At 46.6% G+C, this 23767-nt stretch overlaps 2 protein-coding genes across 11 annotated transcripts in view; one reads left to right on the top strand and one right to left on the bottom strand.

Moving 5' to 3' along the window:
* Positions 1 to 23767, bottom strand: part of RIMS4 (regulating synaptic membrane exocytosis 4) — a 1070250-nt gene that overhangs the window by 819401 nt on the left and 227082 nt on the right. The gene's annotated exons all lie outside the window — the stretch shown is intronic.
* Positions 1 to 23767, top strand: part of LOC143765478 (embryonic polyadenylate-binding protein) — a 158500-nt gene that overhangs the window by 17527 nt on the left and 117206 nt on the right. For all 10 annotated transcript variants that reach the window (XM_077252181.1, XM_077252175.1, XM_077252182.1 and 7 more), the window contains exons 2-4: positions 7629 to 7827; positions 7989 to 8182; positions 10440 to 10555. In XM_077252181.1, coding sequence (XP_077108296.1) covers positions 7635 to 7827; positions 7989 to 8182; positions 10440 to 10555 — 503 coding nt within the window. In that variant the 5' untranslated portion in view covers positions 7629 to 7634. The remainder of the gene's footprint in view (positions 1 to 7628; positions 7828 to 7988; positions 8183 to 10439; positions 10556 to 23767) is intronic.

Here is a 23767-nt window from a genome sequence, read left to right as displayed (position 1 = left end):
GGCGCAGTTTTTTATTTGGCGCACGGTGTGTGTTGCCGGCGGCGAAATACACAATGAACCAAACCTTTTTGGGGGCAAAAAACATTATTTATTTTTTTAACAAATAAAATAAAAATTAACTGCGCCGGCTTGGGGTAGAGTGCTGGAAACGGGGGGTATATAGCTGGGAAGCTTGACTGACTGTGGACGACACAGGGGTGGCAGGAGAAGGGGCAATTAAATTACTGGGGTCTGGCAGATCGGGGATGGGGCTCGACGCATGAGGGCTGAGACACACTGGAAGGGTGAGACAAACCTGACATTACAGACACATTGGGAGGTGGGGGGAGGAATAGAAATAGTCCGCTGTTTTGTTTTTTTTTTCCCTTTTTGGGATCGGCGCTGCGGTCTGGGGAGCCTCAGCGGGCTCATTTCTTGTGGCCTGGTCATAGTGGCCGAACTGTCAGTCTTTGTCCCGCTGCTGCATGGTTGCGGTTGGAGGTTGGAAGGCCATGCCCGTGTCCTGCTGCTGCATCGTGGTGGCGGAGCGGAAGGACATGCCAGGGTCCTGCTGCTGCATCATGGTGGCGGAGCGGAAGGACATGCCAGGGTCCTGCTGCTGCATAATGGTGGCGGAGCGGAAGGACATGCCACGGTCCTGCTGCTGCATCGTGGTGGAGGAGCGGAAGGACATGCCAGGGTCCTGCTGCTGCATCTTTGTGGCGGAGCGGAAGGACATGCCAGGGTCCTGCTGCTGCATCATGGTGGCGGAGCGGAAGGACATGCCAGGGTCCTGCTGCTGCGTCGTGGTGGCGGAGCGGAAGGACATGCCAGGGTCCTGCTGCTGCATCATGGTGGCGGAGCGGAAGGACATGCCAGGGTCCTGCTGCTGCATCATGGTGGCGGAGCGGAAGGACATGCCACGGTCCTGCTGCTGCATTGTGGTGGAGGAGCAGAAGGACATGCCAGGGTCCTGCTGCTGCATCATGGTGGAGGAGCAGAAGGACATGCCAGGGTCCTGCTGCTGCATCATGGTGGAGGAGCAGAAGGACATGCCAGGGTCCTGCTGCTGCATCGTGGTGGCGGAGCGGAAGGACATGCCAGGGTCCTGCTGCTGCATTGTGGTGGCGGAGCGGAAGGACATGCCAGGGTCCTGCTGCATCGTGGTGGCGGAGCGGAAGGACATGCCAGGGTCCTGCTGCTGCATCGTGGTGGCGGTGCGGAAGGCCATGCCAGGGTCCTGCTGCTGCATCGTGGTGTCAGTGGAGGAGAGGTCCAAGCAGGAGCAGAGGTTGTCATGGTGGTGGCGGTGGGCTGTCCAACAGCACTCGGCATGGTGGTGCTGTAGTGGTGTCCGGCAGTGCTAGGAATGGAGGTGGCCGTGCAGTGGTATGCAGCAGATGTCGGCATTGAGGTCAATCGTAACAGTGTTGGCACAGGTGGATATGCTGCCACTGCTGAAAATACCGACTCTGCTGCATAGCCTGCACATAAGCAGCATTGCAGGCCTGCATGACACTAAGCTGGAGATGAAGAGTAAGGTGTTCTGACATGCCCTGTTCAATTTGGTTAAAAAAATGATGTGCTGGCCTCTGGAGGTCGAGTTTTTCTTGGACAAGAATTTGGTGACCTGGATACGTGTATTCATATGGCTAATGGCAGTATCCAGTCGGTCACCCAAAGCCTTGAGTCCTTCGTGAAAAACCGAGCTCAAGTGCAAAAACTCGGGCATGAGTGACCTGTCCGATGCCCTCTGCTGCTGCCGGGAGGAGCCCCCCCAAATAAGGGGCAGAGGAAGAGGACTGGGAAAGGGGAACACCTGGTGGACCAACTTCCTGGTCTCCAGTTAGTGTGGCAGGCTCACTTGCTGCAGCGCTGCAGGATGGCTGGGACGGGTCCGTGGCTGTCTGATGAAGGACCGCTCCAGAACCTGGGTCAACAGTGCTGCTCCATGTGCTGTGAACAAAGGAAAAGAAATTAATACTAAAAACTAAATAAACGCCAACTCCTGTTGAATAGAAACATACAGATTATGGCAATACAACAAAACCTAATACACAGGAGAAATACTTACGTTCTCTGGGCAAGGACCGGTCTTAAAAATGCCAGAATGCGATGGTATTTATACTTTCGGATCCTTGCTCTAGAACCACTGGGAACACGGCTCTCTTGACGCAGGTCCTTGTTGAAGCGGTCCTTCATCGAACACCAACGTGTTTTGACTTTGAGCACTGTTGAAAAAACAAAACATAATGGTTAGACAATGTACTTTTGGCCGTGCTCACACAACTGTGTGTGATGAGAGAAACTCCTGAGAGTTTGTGTCATCACACACAGTTGTGTGAGCACGGCCAAGGTCTCTGCTGCTTCACACTGCATTGCAATACTTACAAAATGCATTTCTGACCCGAGTCGGGGCGTTATCCCAGCCATCCCACATCGCTTTAGCCACCTCATTCCATAGGCGCCGGATCGTCACGTTGTCCGAGTGCTGTGGAACCCGGGTGTCCCACAACAGGACTCGCTCATGGATCAGGGAGATGAGGATATGGTTGTCAATGAGGTCCTCATCCCGTTCTGGAACCTAAAACATAAATGAAGACATTAAATGTTGTATACATTAACATAACGAAAAGAAAGAAGACAGAGGCTGAGAAATGGCATGAATAAGGAAAGTCCAGATAGAAAAAGGACCAGCAGAAAAATGTAAAGAAAGAGAAAAGGAAGATTCAAGAATACTAAAGTGAGGATACAGTAAACAGTCAGCCAGGTATACTTACGCTGTCGCCTTGCCACCTGACCGTGACCCCGCTGCTCCTGCTCACCCTCTGCCGCAGTAGAAGTGCTCTAAAAAAAGGGAAAAAAATTGTCACATGTGAAGATGTGACAGTGAATACTTACCAATCTGAGGAGTTGAGTACTCACTTCACTAACATGTTCGGCTTGAGAAGGCCCGCAACGTTGCTCCTCATCAGAAGACATTCTGATGCATGCAGAAAGAAAGAAATGGCAGAAATTAGGACATGTAGAGACAGAAAATAGAAAATAAAGGCATTGGCTTTGATATACTCACATTGTTCAGTGTCTTGTTTCCACCAAGGTTCTGGCCTGCATCTGCTCTGCTTCTCTGTCTGCTGAGTAGTGACCTGCAACTGTCCACTCCCTCCCTTTATCACCTTGTATGTGGGGGGTGGCTAATCAGTGTCTAGACATGTTTTCCTGTGGTGCAACACATGCGTTCACAAACGCATGTGTTTGCGGCTGCATGCGTTCACATAGACAGCAATGCGGTTTTTTGCTGCATTTCTTCCGCTAACAACCGCATATGTTTCTAGGCGGCAAATTGATGCCTCTAAAATTACTACATGTAGCGTTTACCGTGCGAAACCGCAGACGACGAAACGACGCATCGTCAAACGCGGCAAAACGCAATCAAACGCAGACACATGCGTCCCTAATGTTAAATGTAGGAATACACAACGCATGTGGATAATAGTGGAAGAAACGCTGCGGACACTACCGCAAATGTGAAACCGGCCTAATATGTTGGTGGTTTCAGTGATGGGACTACTAAGTGGACGGGGTTTGTTGCCATGTCCCTTTCCTTCCATGATTACAGCTACTGAATAAATGTAGCTTTGGCCCGGTGTCCACATAGAATTTTTCGGCCATTGACCTTTCCTCGCTGGTTGTATCTAGATTTTCCTCCATATTATCCATGTGTTTTATTCCCTATACATGGAATGGATGAATTCCACAGTGAACAACTGTTTTCTTTGGTGGATTTTTCTGATACATGTGCAAGAATCCACATGTATTGTGCTGTGGAATACAGATTGTAAATCCTGAATTTGGCTAATTAAATTAACTTTTTAGTGCTAAAAGGGTTCGTGTGAAGGGCGGTGCTCACTGCAGCTCTGTTCATTCTTAACCCCTTTCTACCATTGGATGTACTATTCCGTCCATGTGGGGTGGGCCCTACTTCCCATGGACGGAATAATACGTCCAGTGCGATCAGCCGCACTCACGGTGGAGAGTGCGGCCGGTTGTCAGCTGACTATCGCAGCTGACATCCGGCACTATGTGCCAGGAGCAGTCACGGACCGCTCCTGGCACATTAACCCCCGGAACGCTGCGATCAAAGATGATCGCAGCGTTCCAGCAGCATAGGGAAGCATCGCGCAGGGGGGGGCTCCCTGCATGCTTCCCCGAGACCACATCGGGTTACTCCGAGGGTCTCCTACCTCCTCCCTGCAGGCCCCGGATCCAAAATGGGCGCGGGGCTGCTTCCGGGTCCTGCAGGGAGGTGGCTTACAAGCGCCTGCTCAGAGCAGGCGCTGGTAAGCCAGGAGCACTGCCTGTCAGATCGCTGATCTGACACAGTGCTGTGCAGTGTCAGATCAGCGATTTAACACTATAGTGTGATGTCCCCCCCTGGGGCAATGTAAAAAAGTTAAAAAAATATATATATATTATTCTAATAAATTTCTTTATCTAAATAAAAAAAAAACCCAATAAACATATTTAGTATCGCCGCGTTCCGTAACCACACGACCTATAAAACTATCCCACTAGTTAACCCCTTCAGTGAACACCGTCACACAAAAAAACGAGGCAAAAAACAACGCTTTATCATACCGCCGAACAAAAAGTGGAATAACACGCAATCAAAAAAAAGGATATAAATATCCATGGTACCGCTGAAAACGTCATCTTCCTTCGCAAAAACGAGCCGCCATACAGCATCATCAGTGAAAAAATAAAAAGTTATAGTCCTCAGAATAAAGCGATGCACAAATAATTATTTTTTTATATAAAATAGTTTTTATCTTATAAAAGCGCCAAAACACAAAAAAATGATATAAATGAGGTATCGCTGTAATCATACTGACCCGAAGAATAAAACCGCTTTATCAATTTTCTGAAACGCGAAACGGTATAAACGCCCCCCCAAAAAAAAAAAATTAAAAAAAAATTCATGAATAGCTGGTTTTTGGTCATTCTGCCTCACAAAAATCGGAATTAAAAGCGATCAAAAAATGTCACGTGCCCAAAAATGGTTCCAATAAAAATGTCAACTCGTCCCGCCAAAAATAAGACCTCACATGACTCTGTGGACCAAAATATAGAAAAATTATAGCTCTCAAAATGTGGAGACGCAAAAACTATTTTTTGCAATTAAAAGCGTCTTTTAGTGTGAGACAGCTGCCAATCATAAAAATCTGCTAAACAGCTATAAAAGTAAATCAAACCCCCCTTCATCACCCCCTTTGTTAGGGAAAAATAATAAATTTAAAAAATGTATTTATTTCCATTTTCCCATTAGGGTTAGGGTTGGGGCTAAAGTTAGGGTTAGGGTTTGGATTACATTTACGGTTGGGATTAGGGTTAGGGGTGTGGTTAGGGTTACTGTTGGGATTAGGGTTAGGGGTGTGTTTGGATTAGGGTTTCAGTTAGATTTGGGGGGTTTCCACTGTTTAGGCACATCAGGGGCTCTCCAAACGCAACATGGCGTCCGATCTCAATTCCAGCCAATTCTGCGTTGAAAAAGTAAAACAGTGCTCCTTCCCTTCCGAGCTCTCCCGTGCGCCCAAACAGGGGTTTACCCCAACATATGGGGTATCGGCGTACTCAGGACACATTGGACAACAACTTTTGGGGTCCAATTTCTCCTGTTACCCTTGGGAAAATACAAAACTGGGGGCTAAAAAATAATTTTTGTGGAAAAAAAAAAAGGATTTTTATTTTCACGGCTCTGCATTATTAACTTCTGTGAAGCACTTGGTGGGTCAAAGTGCTTACCACACATCTAGATCAGTTTCTTAGGGGGTCTACTTTCCAAAGTGGTGTCACTTGTGGGGGGTTTCAATGTTTAGGCACATCAGGGGCTCTCCAAACGCGACATGGCGTCCTATCTCAATTCCAGTCAATTTTGCATTGAAAAGTCAAATGGCGCTCCTTCCCTTCCGAGCTCTGCCGTGCGCCCAAACAGTGGTTTACCCCCACATATTGGGTATCAGCGTACTCAGGATAAATTGCACAACAATTTTTGGGGTCCAATTTCTCCTGTTACCCTTGGTAAAATAAAACAAATTGGAGCTGAAGTAAAAAAAATTTGAAAAAAAAATTAAATGTTCATTTTTTTTTTTTAATATTCCAAACATTCCTGTGAAACACCTGAAGGGTTAATAGTCTTCTTGAATGTGGTTTTGAGCACCTTGAGGGCTTCAGTTTTTAGAATGGTGTCACAATTAGGTATTTTCTATCATATAGACCGCTCAAAGTGACTTCAAATGTGATGTGGTCCCTAAAAAAAAAATGGTGTTGTAAAAATGAGAAATTGCTGGTCAACTTTTAACCCTTATAACTCCCTAACAAAATGCTGATGTAAAGTAGACATGTGGGAAATGTTACTTATTAAGTATTTTGTGTGATATATCTCTGTGATTTAAGGGCATAAAAATTCAAAGTTGGAAAATTGAGAAATTTTCTACATTTTCGCCAAATTTCCGTTTTTTTCACAAACGCAGGTAATATCAAAGAAATGTTACCACTATCATGAAGTACAATATGTCACGAGAACACACTGTCAGAATCATCAGGATCCGTTGAAGCGTTCCAGAGTTATAACCTCATAAAGGGACCCAGTCATTAACGTGCAGGTCATTAACGTGCAAACCACCCTTGGGGGTAAAGGGGTTAATGGAGAAGTCGCAGATAGTAGACCATTGTGCTTAGCTGGTGTTCAGCACTCCCAGAGCAGCAGAGGACATGATCATCCCTTCACTTTTCACGCAAGCCCTGGTTCTCGGTATCTTTGGAAAACCTAGCAGTCGTCCCCTCAGTGATTGGGAAGTTCTCTTGTCCCATAGATAGAAGATAACTTCTAAACTTTAGAATACTCATTTAAGTTCATGTCAGGAGACTTATTGCTGCGGACATAGAGGTTGAATGTGTGAAGCTGAGCTAATGTAGTGAAATCGACGCAATTTGATGTAGATTTTTTGTTGCCCCATGTGAATTCACCTGCGGTAGATTTGTTGCCGAAGTTTCTTCACCTGGCCTGTTCTTCTGTGCGTGAAATCCATGTATTGCTGCTGCAAGAACCCAACTATGGCTACTTTCACACTTCCGTCGGTACGGGGCCGTCGCCATGCGTCGGCCCGACGGACGTTGTGAATTAAATGAACAACGGGGGCAGCAGATGCAGTTTTTCAACGCATCCGCTGCCCCATTGTAATGTCCGGGGAGGAGGGGGCGGAGTTCCGGCCGCGCATGCGCGGTCGGAAATGGCAGACACGTCGCAGAAAAAAGAAACATGGAACGTTTTTTGTGCCGACGGTCCGCCAAAACACGACGCATACGTCGCAATGCGTCGCTAATGCAAGTCTATGGAGAAAAAAACGCATCCTGTGGGCAACTTTGCAGGATGCGTTTTTTCTCCAAAACGACGCATTGCGATGTAGGCACTTTGACGGAAGTGTGAAAGTAGCCTATGATGAATAGAACAGATTTCACGCAGAAAAAGTTCTGCAAGAAATCTGCCTCAAGTATAAATGTCATGCCAACGACAATGCTCACTTGACACCTCTTCCGAAATGAGATGAATTGGATTCTTGAATATTTTTAACCTTTAAATCCTTTCTTAGCAAACCATGAATGCAACAGGGGCGGGATACCCATTGGCCTCACTGTATGTAGGTGATCTGCATACCGATGTTACAGAAGCAATGCTGTATGAGAAGTTTTCCCCAGCTGGCCCGATAATGTCCATCAGAGTATGCCGTGACATGTCTACGCGCCGATCCCTTGGCTATGCCTATATCAATTTCCAGCAGCCAGCGGATGGTAAGTGTACACTTTTGTTTTGTCTCTTCAGACCTGCGTATCTAGGCACTTTATCATATGGAAGTCCTGAAACGCTTGGTGTCAACACCCTTTGGAGAATATGTATTATCTTCGTGAAAATGTATTTTTATACAAAGCCAACTTTTTTTTTTTCTTTCTAGCTGAGCGTGCTTTGGACACAATGAATTTTGAGGTCATCAAAGGCAGGCCGATACGTATTATGTGGTCTCAGAGAGACCCGGGGCTTCGGAAATCCGGTGTGGGCAATGTGTTTATCAAGAATCTCGATGAGTCTATTGACAACAAAGCTCTGTATGACACTTTCTCCGCATTTGGGAATATTTTATCTTGTAAGGTAAGCCTGAATGTTTCATCTGATTCACTAAGTTTTTTTTTTTTTTTTTATACAGTCTTTCTTTCCTCAACTGCAATGTGCAGGAAGCTGTTCAGCAGCATCGCGTCCAGGCTTTGTCGTACTACAGTGGTATTTGTCACGTTTGGAAGTTAACCCGTAGGATAGCTTGCCGATTGCTGGGGGCTGACCTTTGGGACCTCCACTGAGCCTGAGAACTTGGGCTTCTGAAGATTCCTGTGTGGCTTGAGTAGTGTTGATCATTAGAGATTGGTGGACACCAGGATGTTCAGGTTCTGATGAACAGCTCCAAAAAGTTCGGGAACCCGGACCCCATTCAGTTGAACAAGGGGCCCGAATATCCAGTGTTTGCAACGCTGTCATGTTCATGACCGCGCAGCAAACACCGCTTCTTATCGGCGGTAAAATCATCACTGCCGGTCAGAGAGACAGTGTGAGCGCTCATCTGTGATCAGAGGGATAAAGTTTACCTCCGGTCACTGATGTCAGCTGATGAGACCACAGCTCCCATCATCCGACACCTGCTGCCGCTAATAACAGCGAGAGCAGGAGCGGCTGATGAGTGTATTCATTAGCCGGCTCTTGCGCTGTGAAAACATAATTTAAGAAAAAAAAAACTGCGTGAGTTCCCCTGTATTTTTGATAACCAGCCGGCACAACTCACAGCTGGGGGCTGCAACACTCAACCAGCCTTGCTGAAGCAGACAGCTATCTAGAATAGAGGTGTTCTCATGCCATATTTTTAAAAAATTTTTAAAATGAATAATTAAAAAAAATTTAAAAAAAGATGACGTGGAGTCCCCCCATTTTTGACAACCAGCCTTGCTAAAGCAGACAGCTGGGGGTTGGTATTCTCAGGCTGGTAAGGGGCCATGGATATTGCCCCCCCAGTCTAAAAATAGCAGGCTGCAGCCGCCCAGAAAAGGCACATCTGGCTCTTCCCACTTGCCCTGTAGTGGTGGCAAGTGGGATTAATATCTGTGGGGTTGATGTAAATTTCGTGTTGTCTGGTGACATCAAGCCCACGGCGTCTATAAGACACCTATCCATTACTAATCTTCTAGTGGTATGGTAAAAAAAGACACAGCCAGAATAAAGTCCTTTATTAGAAATAAAACAAAACACACTTTTACTTTTTTATTTAAAAAGAACAAACACCGTTATACTCACCTAACACCTATTCCACCGAAGCCCTCGTTCTCCTGTAATAAAACTAAACTAAAAAAAAAAAACAATATACCATACCTGTCTGTCGTTCTGTCCCACGCCATAATACATGTCTGGAGATACAGTTTAGAATAAGCTAGGTGTCTTGTAGGCGACCAACACCCGGTGTTTGGGCAGCCGAACACGAACAGTAACACGGACTTCCTGGAAAAGGCAGTGTTCGGTGTCTGTGCCTGAACAGTAGGTGTTCGGTACGGACACAGAACTTTACTGTTCGGATTCACCCATCTCTCTTGCTCATGCGCATTTTCATTCTTAATGGGACCACCGGTGATACCTGAGTGCAGCACTTGTCTGGACTTCAGCACTCATGAAAAAATGAATGCAGTCAAGGTGCCCATGATTGACCACCTCTCCATTCACACGGGTATTTTCAGAACTCAGATTCTCATGGTTAGTGGGTGTTCCCAGTGGTCAGATCCCCAGCTAATGGGAAGTTACCCCCTATCCATAGAATAGGGAATAATTTTCAAAGTTTAAAATACTCCTTGAAGGGGGGTTCAAGCCTCTAGAAAAGCAACATGTCATGAGATGACAAGCTCTGTATGGAGGTGTTCGATGGGCAATACAACCATTTTTACTGGCATATTCACATGACATGCAACAAATAAAAGAAGCTTCATACTCCTTGCATGAGTTCCGCAGTACAGTACGTCCATACACTTCTGTAAGCACTATCTTATGACTTCATACAACTCTGTATTTGTATGAAGCTGTAACACAGCCTTGTGTGTAGAGATTCTTCAGAACTGGTGAAATGGAAAGTGGCATAGTTGCCTATAGCAATCAGATGGCAAAAATGGAAGCAGTAACCCGATGGACTTTCCTGCTGTCAGTTTTGATCAATTTTACCAATGTGTAGCAGCCACCGCCAGCTGTTAAGCATACACATGTAAAAGATTATACAGCGGTGAATCCACTAAGTAAATTAAGTGCAGTCTTCATAACAAAATGCTTGTCCTAAGCCTGAATTTTCATTGCTTTTTGTTGAAACTAAAATCCCATCTTCTAGGTGGTTTGTGATGAAAACGGATCAAAAGGATATGGTTTTGTTCACTTTGAAACACAGGAAGCTGCCAATCGGGCAATAAAGACCATGAATGGCATGCTGCTCAATGACCGCAAAGTGTGAGTACTTTTAATACATACTATGATATCTTTACTCAAACTATACACAGATGGCGGTCCAATAGCTGCATTACCAGAATAGGGCAATGTTCACACTTGACCGCAACTATAGTCATTCTCGAGATGAGCGAAACTTTTGAAATTTGAGATCGCTCATTACAAAATTTGATTCACTGCAATTCCCCTGAAAGTGTGTGTAACACTCTGTGGTCTCCTAAGACTGTATCCAATTTCTTTCAAACTTTTTAAAGTAAACTTATCCTTAGTAAAGTCAAAGTGACATTAACCTATGTCTATAGATGGTAATTGGTGGTAACTAGTGATGAGCAAGTATGCTCATTACTTGAATTCTCTGAGCATGCTTGGGTGTTCTCTGAGTATTTTGGGTGTACTCGGAGATTTAGTTTGTGTTGCCGCAGCTGCATGATTTGCGGCTGCTAGACAGCCTGAATACAGGTGGGGATTGTCTGTTAGCCTGAATGCGTGTGGGGATTCCCTAACAGCCTCAAATCATGCAGCTGCCGCGACACAAACTAAATCTCCGAGCACGCCCAAATTACTCGAACACCCGAGCATGCTTGGAAAACTCGAGTAATGAGCATACTCGCTCATCACTAGTGGTAACCTTTTTTATAGTTATAATTAATAGTTCATATTCCCAGTACCGTAAAAATATAGCATCCCATGAGGCAATAAAGCAGGGGGTATAGAATTGGCCACAATCCTTGTTAAGACCAACTGTGGGGGCTTAACCCTTTAGATACCACTAATAGTGTCAGTGACATCTATATTGTTACCAGATGCATGGTACTCCCACCTTAACCCCATTGACACCGCTGTGACCTGTTCGCAGAGTGCTAATGGTTGGGTCTGCCGGCAACAATGGCCTGTCACTCTCATCATAAGTTAGTGTTGGTCTAATGCACTACATTATATATTAACATATGTATACAGTGGGGGAAAAAAGTATTTGATCCCTTGCTGATTTTGTAAGTTTGCCCACTGACAGACATGAACAGTCTATAATTGTGAGGGTAGGTTAATTTTAACATTGAGAGATGGAATACCAAAAATAAAATCCAGAAAATCATTGTGTGAATTGTATAAATGTATTTGCATTTTGCAGTGAGAAATAAGTATTTGATCCCCTACAAACAATTAAGAGTTCTTGCTCCTACAGACCAGGTAGACGCTCCTAATCAACTCGTTACCTGCATCTTAATTGTAAAGTGCTGCGGAATATGTTGGCGCTATATAAATAAAAAATTATTATAAAAAATTATTAAAATTATTAGACAGCTGTCTTACATAGTCACCTTTATAAGAGACTCCTGTCCACAGACTCAATTAATCAGTCAGACTCTAACCTCTACAATATGGGCAAGACCAAAGAGCTTTCTAAGCATGTCGGGGACAAGATCATAGACCTGCACAAAGCTGGAATGGGCTACAAAACCATAGGTAAGACGCTGGGTGAAAAGGAGACAACTGTTGGTGCAATAGTAAGAAAATGGAAGAAATACAAAATGACTGTCAATCGACATCGATCTGGGGCACCATGTAAAATCTCACCTCGTGAGATATCCTTGATCATGAGGAAGGTGAGAGATCAGCCTAAAACTACAAGGGGGAACTTGTATGGGTCATTCCATGTCAAGTGAACCAATGATTTTTACCTCTATATTTTTAATTCTTTTGAGATTTTATTATTTAAGTGTGTCAGAGAATGCAAAATGTGAAGAAAAAAAATTCTACATATTTATTTTTTTTTTTAATTGATTTTCAAAGTTCGGAAAAAGTGCGAATGTCGGTGTTGCCTGCCTTTACATTTCTCCTCGTAACTCAGGCTAGAAAAAAGATAGAGAAACAAAATAAACAGCATTTTACTCAGAACTGTACAGGCTTTCACCAGATATGTGTGAAAACCCCCACTCCACAAACTCACTCACCCTCGAAGAAATCTCAAACATCTCAACACAATCACTCTGAGTCCCTTCTCCCTCTTACAGACATAGCCTCCCTTCATGACACAGATGCTGCTACCACTTTTTATAACACCACAGTAACAGCAACACTCGATTCGGCCGCCCCGCTCATGCATAGCAAAACTCGTACACTCAACAGGCAGCCCTGGCTGACCAGCCTGACCAAAGAACTGAGATGGGCATCCATGGTTGCTCAGCGGAGATGGAAGAGATCCCACTCTGCCAACCACTTCACTGCATACAAGCAGTCCCTCGCCAGCTTCAAGGCCACGCTTACTGCCGCAAAACAAACTTCTCATCTCTCATATCCTCCCTGTCTCACAACCCTAAACAGCTCTTGAACACTTTCAATTTTCTACTCCGTCCCCCTGCACCCCCTTCCTCTCCTCTCATTTCTGCTGAAGGCTTTGCCTCCTTTAAACAGAAGATCGATACGATCAGAGAAAGCTTTGGCCCACTGCCCCTCTTAGCTGCTCAACCCTGTTCCTCCAAAACCAGCTTCTCCACCATGACAGAAGATCAGCTCTCCACCCTCCTGTCAAGATTACGCCTCACCACCTGCACGCTCGACCCGCTCCCATCCAACCTCACCCCTAACCTTTCCACGGTCTTCATCCCAACTCTAACGCACCTCTTCAACCTCTCACAACAGGTGTCTTCCCCTCATCCTTCAAGCATGCCAAGATCACACCCATCCTCAAAGCCCTCCCTCGACCCATCCTCTGTTTCTAGCTATCGCCCGATATCTCTTCTCCCTTATGCCTCCAAATTACTGGAACAACATGTCCATCTTGAACTGTCCTCCCACCTCTCCTCCTGCTCCCTCTTTGATCTGTTACAATCTGGCTTCCGACCCCATCATTCAACTGAAACTACCCTAACTAAAGTCACCAATGACCTGCTGACTGCCAGGAGCAAGCAACACTACTGTCCTCCTTCTCCTGGACCTGTCTTCTGTCTTAGACACTGTGGACCACTCCCTTCTGCTACAGATCCTCTCTCTCATCTCTTGGCATCACAGACTTGGCCCTATCCTGGGTCTTGCCATATCTGACAGACCGAACATTCAGTGTTTCCCTCCCCCACACCACCTCCTCACTTCGCCCCTTGTCAGTTGGTGTTCCTCAAGGCTCTGTTCTAGGACCCCTACTCATCCCTACTCATCTCCATCTACACCTTCGGCCATGGACAGCTCATAGAATCCCACGGTATGCAGTACCATCTCTACGCCGATGACACGCAGATCTACCTATCCAGACCTGACCTCACCTCCTTACTTAACAAAATCCCGCACTGTCTGTCTATTTCAGCCTTCTTTTCTGCTCACTTTCTAAAACTGATCATGAGAAATACCGAAAAAAAAACTTTCACATGAGGCCAAATAGTAAAAATGCAAATACATCTTTATTGAACTACAAATAACCATTAAAAACAAGGCAAATACCACAAATGCAGGAGAACAATAGGTGGGACAGCCACGGAGCCGACACCCCAAGAAAATCAACAAGTAGAGCATGCCATAAAATAAAGTAAGAAGTCAGATGTTAAGTATAACACTACTAGATGGTAGCCCGATTCTAACGCATCGGGTATTCTAGAATATGTATGTAGTTTATTTATGAAGATTTTAGAAAAAAAACATTAAATACACAGGATTCGGACGCGACCAATTAGCGAAGCGTGGTTCAAATCCCGTGCCAATTCGCGGCTGGACTGCGCCTGTCGCTGTTTGTTCGCGACCGGCCACGTAGTATATAACAGCCCACGTAGTATATAGCACAGCCCACGTAGTATATAGCACAGCCCACGGAGTATATAGCACAGCCCACGGAGTATATAGCACAGCCCACGGAGTATATAGCACAGCCCACGGAGTATATAGCACAGCCCACGGAGTATATAGCACAGCCCACGGAGTATATAGCACAGCCCACGGAGTGTATAGCACAGCCCACGTAGCATATAACACAGCTCACGCAGTATATTGCACAGCCCACGTAGTGTATTGCACAGGGCACGCAGTGTATTGCACAGGGCACGCAGTGTATTGCACAGGGCACGCAGTGTATTGCACAGGGCACGCAGTGTATTGCACAGGGCACGCAGTGTATTGCACAGGGCACGCAGTGTATTGCACAGGGCACGCAGTGTATTGCACAGGGCACGCAGTGTATTGCACAGGGCACGCAGTGTATTGCACAGGGCACGCAGTGTATTGCACAGGGCACGCAGTGTATTGCACAGGGCACGCAGTGCATTGCACAGGCCCCGCAGTCCATTGCACAGGCCCCGCAGTCCATTGCACAGGCCCCGCAGTGCATTGCACAGGCCACGCAGTGCATTGCACAGGCCACGCAGTCCATTGCACAGGCCACGCAGTCCATTGCACAGGCCACGCAGTCCATTGCACAGGCCACGCAGTCCATTGCACAGGCCACGCAGTCCATTGCACAGGCCAAGCAGTCCATTGCACAGGCCACGCAGTCCATTGCACAGGCCACGCAGTCCATTGCACAGGCCACGCAGTCCATTGCACAGGCCACGCAGTCCATTGCACAGGCCACGCAGTCCATTGCACAGGCCACGCAGTCCATTGCACAGGCCACGCAGTCCATTGCACAGGCCACGCAGTATATAGCAATATGGGCATCATATCCCTGTTAAAAAAAAAAAAAAAAGAATTAAAACAAAAAATAGTTATATACTCACCTTCCGTTGGCCCCGGATCCAGGTGAATCGGTTACCGACGCTCCTCGCGTGCTCCGGTCCCAAGAGTGCATTGCGGTCTCGCGAGATGATGACGTAGCGGTCTCGCGAGATCGCTACATCATCATCATCATCTCGCGAGACCGCAATGCATGGAGCAGTCACCGGAGCGTCGCGAGGAGCGGGAAAGGCCGGTTCTGGATTCGAGGGGCCGACAGACGGTGAGTATATAACAATTTTTTATTTTTATTATTTTTAACATTAGATCTTTTTAACTATTGATGCCGCATAGGCAGCATCAATAGTAAAAAGTTGGTCACACAGGGTTAATAGCGGTAACGGAGTGCGTTACACCGCGGCATAACGCGGTCCGTTAACGCTGCAATCAACCCTGTGTGAGCGCTGACTGGAGGGGATTATGGAGCGGGAGCTGACTGCGGGGAGGAAGGGGCGGCCATTTGCCGCAGGACTGTGCCCGTCGCTGATTGGTCGTGGCCGTTTTGCCGCAACCAATCAGCGACTTGGATTTCAATGACAGACAGAGGCCGCGACCAATGAATATCCATGACAGACAGAAGGACAGACAGAAGGACAGACAGAAGGACAGACAGAAGGACAGACAGAAGGACAGACAGAAGGACAGACAGAAGGACAGACAGAAGGACAGACAGAAGGACAGACAGAAGGACAGACAGAAGGACAGACAGAAGGACAGACAGAAGGACAGACAGAAGGACAGACAGAAGGACAGACAGAAGGACAGACGGAAGTGACCCTTAGACAATTATATAGTAGATTAACACAGATACAACAATAATAATTCGCCTTCTATATGCAAGCAGGGACAACTGAGGTACAAAGATTAATTAAGTAATCAATCTGGAATGTATGGATAGCTATTAAGGATGCCAAGTAAGATATGTATAAACATACACCGTTGCAAATATATCTAACCTCCAAATATGTCCGTGTTCGCATAGGAAAGGCGGAAAGTAATACTATAACTGTCTAACAATCACCGCTCATTAACTTAGGCATACAAAACAATGTTAATATAAATCAAGCATAGTTACCAAGGGGGCGCACCCGGGGAACCCACCACACCCGACGCGAGTTTCGCACTGAAATGCTTCGTCCAGGGGTGGTTGGGTAGTGGCCAGATAGGGTTTTTCATATTGATACTAACCATTTGCGAATAATTTACACCCTTGCATTCACCTGTGAAGAAAATCATTGATAGGTTGCTATAATAATGGCGACAGACAGCTGCTTGTTCAGTTACTGAAAAACAGGCATTATTGACCCACAGGTAGAAAAAGGTCATTCCGGGATAAAGAACAGATCCCACATGTGCATTTAGCAAGGCATCAAAGGACGCCGTATGTGTTCCTATGGCAGCGGTTGGTTGCGGAACGTCATATCCATTTGACCACCTGTAACTTCACTTCCTGCTACCGCATGATATACAGTCTGGCATCAGAGGACGCTATGTATGTTCCTATGGCTACAAAGGACTTGAGATCTTACATCCGATTGCCAATTCATGGCGTCACTTCCTACTACCGCATAATACATTACCATAGCAGCTGCCACTGTTATTTATCCCAGAATGTCCTCTTTCTACCTCCGGGTCAATAATGCCTGTTTTTCAGTAACTGAACAAGCTGCTGTCTGTCGCCATTATTATAGCAACCTATCAATGATTTTCTTCACAGGTGAATGGGAGGGTGTAATTTATTCGCAATTGGTTAGTATCGATATAAAAACCCTATCTGGCCACTACCCAACCACCCCTGGACGAAGCATTTCAGTGCGAAACTCGCGTCGGGTGTGGTGGGTTCCCCGGGTGCGCCCCCTTGGTAACTATGCTTGATTTATATTAACATTTTGTATGCCTAAGTTAATGAGTGGTGATTGTTAGACACAGTTATTGTATTACTTTGCGCCTTTCCTATACGAACACGGACATATTTAGAGGTTAGATATATTTGCAACTGTGTATGTTTATACATATCTTACTTGGCCTCCTTAATAGCTATCCATACATTCCAGATTGATTACTTAATTACCGTATATACTCGAGTATAAGCCGAGATTTTCAGCCCAAATTTTTGGGCTGAAAGTGCCCCCTCGGCTTATACTCGAGTCACGGTCGGCGGGTGAGGGGGAGAGGGCGCTGAGGCATACTTACCTGCTTCCGGCGCTCCTGGCGCTCCCCCTGCCCGTCCCACGGTCTCCGGGTGCCGCAGCTCTTCCCCTGTTCAGCGGTCACATGGGACCGCTCATTAGAGAAATGAATAGGCTGCTCCACCTCCCATAGGGGCGGAGCCGCATAATTTCTCTAATCAGCGGTGCCGGTGACCGCTGACAGAGGAAGAGGCTGCGGCACCGAAGACCAGCTGTCCGGGGGAAGGAGCGGGACGCCGGGAGCAGGTAAGTATTACATATTTACCTTCCCTCGTTCCACCCGCTGGGCGCCGCTCAGTCTTCGCGTCCTCTTGTTCTGACTGTTCAGGTCAGAGAGCGCGATGACGCATATAGTGTGCGCGCCGCCCTCTGCCTGATCAGTCAGTGCGGAGAGACGCCGGGACGGGACGCTGAGGAGCTGCAAGCAAGAGAGGGGAGTATGTGTTTTTTTTTTTTTTATTGCAGCAGCAATGGCACAGATTTATGTGGAGCATCTATGGGGCAACGGTGCAGAGCACTATATATAAGGCACAGATTTATGTGGAGCATCTATGGGGCAACGGTGCAGAGCACTATATATAAGGCACAGCTGGAGCATCTATGGGGCAACGGTGCAGGGCTTTATATATAAGGCACAGCTTTATGTGGAGCATCTATGGGGCAACGGTGCAGAGCACTATATATAAGGCACAGCTGGAGCATCTATGGGGCAACGGTGCAGAGCACTATATATAAGGCACAGCTTTATGTGGAGCATCTATGGGGCCATAATCAAAGGTCAAAGGTGCAGAGCATTATATATGGCACAGCTATCTATGGGGCCATAATCAAAGGTGCAGAGCATTATATATGGCACAGCTATCTATGGGGCCATAATCAAAGGTGCAGAGCATTATATATATGGCACAGCTTTATGTGGAGCATCTATGGGGCCATAATCAAAGGTGCAGGGCATTATATATGGCACAGCTATCTATGGGGCCATAATCAAAGGTGCAGAGCATTGTATATGGCACAGCTTTCTATGGGGCCATAATCAAAGGTGCAGGGGTAATATATAGCACAGCTATCTATGGGGCCATAATCAAAGGTGCAGAGCATTGTATATGGCACAGCTATCTATGGGGCCATAATCTAAGGTGCAGAGCATTGTATATGGCACAGCTTTCTATGGAGCATCTATGGGGCCATAATGAACTGTGCAGAGCATTATATGTGGCACAGCTTTATGTCGAGCATCTATGGGGCCATAATGAACGGTATGGAGCATCTATTTTTAATTTTGAAATTCACCGGTAGCTGCTGCATTTTCCACCCTAGGCTTATACTCGAGTCAATAAGTTTTCCCAGTTTTTTGTGGCAAAATTAGGGGGGTCGGCTTATACTCGGGTCGGCTTATACTCGAGTATATACGGTAATCACTTTGTACCTCAGTTGTCCCTGCTTGCATATAGAAGGCGAATTATTGTATCTGTGTTAATACTGTTATATATAACATCTGACTTCTTACTTTATTTTATGGCATGCTCTACTTGTTAGTTTTCTTGGGGTGTAGCCTCCGTGGGTGTCCCACCTATTGTTCTCCTGCATTTGTGCTATTTGCCTTGTTTTTAATGGTTATTTGTAGTTCAATAAAGATGTATTTGTGTTTTTCCTATTTGGCCTCATGTGAAAGTTTTTTTCGACATTTCTTATGGCTTCTCTTCCCGGCCTTGATGGGATGTAATTAGGTGGTTTTTTTTAAAAACTGAACATGGACAAAACAGAATTCATCATCTTTCCCCCATCTCACTCTACCCCTCCACCAGACCTATCCATCAAAGTCAATGGCTGCTCACTTTCCCCAGTCCCACACGCCCGGTTCCTCGGGGTGATCCTCGACTCTGCCCTCTCTTTCAAGCCAAATATCCAAGCCCTTGCCTCCTCCTGCCATCTCAAACTCAAAAATATTTCCCTGATCCGCGCATTCCTTTACCGCGACACCACAAAAACACTAGTGCATGCCCTTATCTCCCGCCTTGACTACTGCAAACTCCTACTCTGGACTCCCCTCTAGCACTCTGGCGCCACTCCAATCCATCCTACACTCTGCTGCCCGACTAATCTACCTGTCTCCCTGCTATTCCCCAGCCTCTCCCCTATGCCAAGCCCTTCACTGGCTTCCTATCGCCCAGAGACTCTAGTTCAAAACCCTCACAATGACATACAAAGCCATCCACAACCTATCTCCTCCATACATCTGTGACATGGTCTCCCGGTACCTACCTACACGCAACCTCCGATCCTCAAGACCTCCTTCTGTACTCCCCTCTCATCTCTTCTTCCCACAACCGCATCCAAGACTTCTCCCGTACTTCCCCCATACTCTGGAACTCTCTACCCCAACACATCAGACTCTCACCTACCATAGAAACCTTCAAAAAGAACATGAAGACTCACCTCTTCGACAAGCCTACAGCCTGCAATAATCCTCAACCTACTGAACCACCGCATGACCAGCTCTACCCTCTCCTAGTGTATACTCACCCATCTCCTGCAGACTGTGAGCCCTCGCGGACAGGGTCTTCCCTCTTTATGTACCTGTGTGCCTTGTTTTTTTGCTCATGTTTAATGTATTTGTCTATATTTGCCCCGTATTCACATGTAAAGCGCCATGGAATAAATGGTGCTATAAAAATGTATAATATGTCACAAGAGTATCTTTGATAATATTTTACCTATGCGAACGCAAAACTTTAAAACGCATTTCCGAAAAAAACGTTTAATTTATAAATTTCAAAAACTGCACATGTGCCTGCTATGCTCCTAGCCACATCTGCACTAAAACACAAGCTGGGATCGTGATGGGATCATATTTTAAAAAATAAAACTATTATTGTAAGTTTGAAAATCTTGATTTCAGATCTGTTCAGTCTGTGGTGTAAAGGTGTGGGGTCTATATTTACCAAATAATCCATGATTTTTAGATATTACTGTATTTTATTATGTGAGCCTAGAAGCAGGAGAGGACAGAGGAGGAAGCTTTGTTAGGGCTCAACCTAAGAATGAGCAGGGGTAGACAGTGAATGCAGAGCAGTTGACAGGCCAGCAGCTCGAGCCTCCAGAGGCCATAATCACACCAAATCTTAACACCCAGGCAACTTTTCAAATGGAGGGAGAAAAATATTCTTAACATCCAGTTCATGTATTGTACAAACCAGGACTAGAAAGAGGAGGAGAGTTTGTTACATCGGTTACAGGAAGCAGAACCCATCAAAGGGACTCAGCAATACCTCACTGTCATCCCATGTAGTGAAACAGAAATAAAAACAAAGACAGTGAAGTCCATGAAGTGGTAGAAGGCAGCACAAGATTGGCAATGGATGACATAACTGGTGATGTGACCTGTGAATATGATTGGTGCTGGTGGCTGGCTACTGTACTCTTCAAAGATTGTGAAAATGAAGAAGTAGAATTGACTTTTTTGCATCCTTCTGGTCCAGCACCGTCCTTTGTGTATCCAAGAAAACCAGACTTTTTAACCCCTTCCCCGACCTGTGACACAGCGTATGCGTCATGAAAGTCAGTGCCAATCCGACCTGTGAGGCATATGCTGCGTCACAGAATGATCGCGTTCCTGCAGATTGGGTGAAAGGGTTAACTCAAATTTCGCCTGACCCGCAGGGACAGGGGGAGCGGTACTTCAGCCCGGGGGGGTGGCTTTGCCCCCACGTGGCTACGATCGCTCTGATTGGCTGTTGAAAGTGAAACAGCCAATCAGAGCAATTTGTAATATTTCACCTATGAAACTTGGTAAAATATTACAATCCTGCCATGGCCGATGCTGCAATATCATCGTCCATGGTTGGAGACCCCGATCTGCCACCGACTGACAGCGGCGATCCGCCGCCGTCAGCCCTTCTTCCCCTCCGTCCTGTCCTCCGCTGCCCCACCCGCTGTCCGATCCCACCCCCCATACTTAGTCCCGGTGTCCCCCCGTCTTCTCCTATGGGCGTCGCCATCTTCCAAAATGGCAGGCACATGCGCAGTGCGCCCGCTGAATCTGCAGGCTGGCAGATTAATTCCAGGTACACTTTGATCACTGTGATAGGTTCCAACTCAGTGATCAAAATGAAAAAAATAGTAAACCCCCCTCCTTTATCACCCCCATAGTGAACATAATAAAATAAAGAAAATATATTTATTTTTCCACTAGGGTTACGGTTACAATTAGGGTTAGGGCTAGAATTAGGGTTAGAATTAGGGTTAGGGTTGGAATTAGGGTTAGAATTAGGGTTAGAATTAAGCTATGTGCACACGGTGCGGATTTAGCTGCGCATCCACAGCGGATTGGCCGCTGCGGATTTGTAGCAGTTTACCATCACGTTTACAGTACCATGTAAACCTATGGAAAACCAAATCCACTGTGCCCATGGTGCGGAAAATACTGCTCTGTATTTTCCGCAGCATGTCTATTCTTTGTATGGATTCCGCAGTGTTTTACACCTGTTCCTGTATAGGAATCCGCAGGTGAAATCCCCACAAAAAACACTGGAAATCCGCTGTCAATCCACAGGTAAAACGCAGTGTTTTACCTGCAGATTTTTCAAAAACTGTGCAGAAAAATCCGCACACAAATCCGCAATGTGGGCACATAGCTTTAGGGTTAGGGTTGGAATTGGGGTTAAGATTAGGGATAGGGGTGTGTTGGGGTTAGGGTTAGGCTTGTGGTTAGGGTCATGGTTAGGGTTGGGATTAGGGTTAGGGGTGTGTTGGGGTTAGGGTTGTGGTTAGAGGTGTGTTAGGGTTAGGGTTGTGATTAGGGTCATGGTTAGAGTTGGGATTAGGGTTAGGGGTGTGTTGGGGTTAGGGTTGTGGTTAGAGGTGTGTTGGGGTTAGGGTTGTGATTAGGGTCATGGTTAGAGTTGGGATTAGGGTTAGGGGTGTGTTGGGGTTAGTGTTGGAGTTAGAATTGAGGGGTTTCCACTGTTTAGGCACATCAGGGGGTCTCCAAACGCGACATGGCGCCACCATTGATTCCAAACAATCTTGCGTTCAAAAAATCAAATGGTGCTCCCTCCCTTCCAAGCTCTGCTATGCGCCCAAACAGTGGTTTACCCCCACATATGGGGTACCAGCATATTCGGGCAAAAATGGATAACTTTTGGGGTCCAATTTCTCCTGTTACCCTTGTGAAAATACAAAATTGCGGGCTAAAATATCATTTTTGAGGAAAGAAAAATGATTTTTTATTTTCACAGAAGTTTATAACGCAGAGCCGCGAAGCACTTGGGGGTTCAAAGTGCTCACCACACATCTAGATAAGTTCCTTGGGGGGTCTAGTTTCCAAAATGGGGTCACTTGTGTGGGGTTTCTACTGTTTAAGCACATAAGGTCTCTGCAAACGCAACGTGACGCCCGCAGACCATTCCATCAAAGTCTGCATTTCAAAACGTCACTACTTCCCTTCCGAGCCCCGACGTGTGCCCAAACAGTGGTTTCCCCCCACATATGGGGTATCAGCGTACTCCGGACAAACTGAACAACTTTTCTCGGTCCCCCATGACAGCACTACGGAGAGAGGGGATCCGCTTTTCAGGGACAGGAAACCTACAGATAAAAGGGCGGTACCTCTCCCTCGCATCAGTTGGCAGTACCTGACACGAAGACGCCATTTCCAAAGGACCGGGACCGGACAGTCGGGTTCCGGCAGCGAGGAGGCTCCTGCCGCGGCTCGTCCGGCACCCGAAGCCGCCACCGCTGGAACCGACGGGTTCTTCAGGGTGTGCGGGGGAGAGGCCGCCGCCAGACTCCGAGGGAGGAAGGGGCGCTGGTCACCCGGAGCTCCGGTGCCGGCTGCTGCACGCTCCGGGTGAAGAAAGATGGCCGCCGCTCCGTAAATGCGGCGTTAACTTCCGGGTCATCGCGCGCATGCGCGGTACTCTCCTCTCCCTGGGATGTGCGCAGGACCGGAAGTGAGGCAGAATGCCGGGGGTGGCGCCGAATTCAAAAAGGGAGATGGTGCACACATAGTTGTCGCACTATCTCCGTTTAACCATGGAGGACAGCGATCCACAGCAGCTGCAGCCCAGACAGCAGCACCATAAGAAAGGGGACCCAAAAAACTCCAGAAGAAGTGAATCAAGCAGTCGGTCCACACAGCGCAGCAGATCTGCTGCAGGGACTACCTCTCCTCCTCAAGAAGCTCCACTGCCAGACCCGGGCCCGCCTCCAGAATCGGTACCTGCCTCCACATCCGGATGGTGAGTGATCTCCGTGAAAGTGTACATTTTTTATAATAGGGCTCCCTCTTCTCCCTTACTAGGGTAAGAAGAGCCTGGAGAAAAAGAAAAAT

The sequence above is a fragment of the Ranitomeya variabilis genome, chromosome 4, assembly GCF_051348905.1.
Source record: "Ranitomeya variabilis isolate aRanVar5 chromosome 4, aRanVar5.hap1, whole genome shotgun sequence".
Classification (NCBI taxonomy): Eukaryota; Metazoa; Chordata; class Amphibia; order Anura; family Dendrobatidae; genus Ranitomeya; species Ranitomeya variabilis.
Note: the sequence above shows the minus strand (reverse complement) of the source record. Positions and strands in the feature narration are given on the sequence as shown.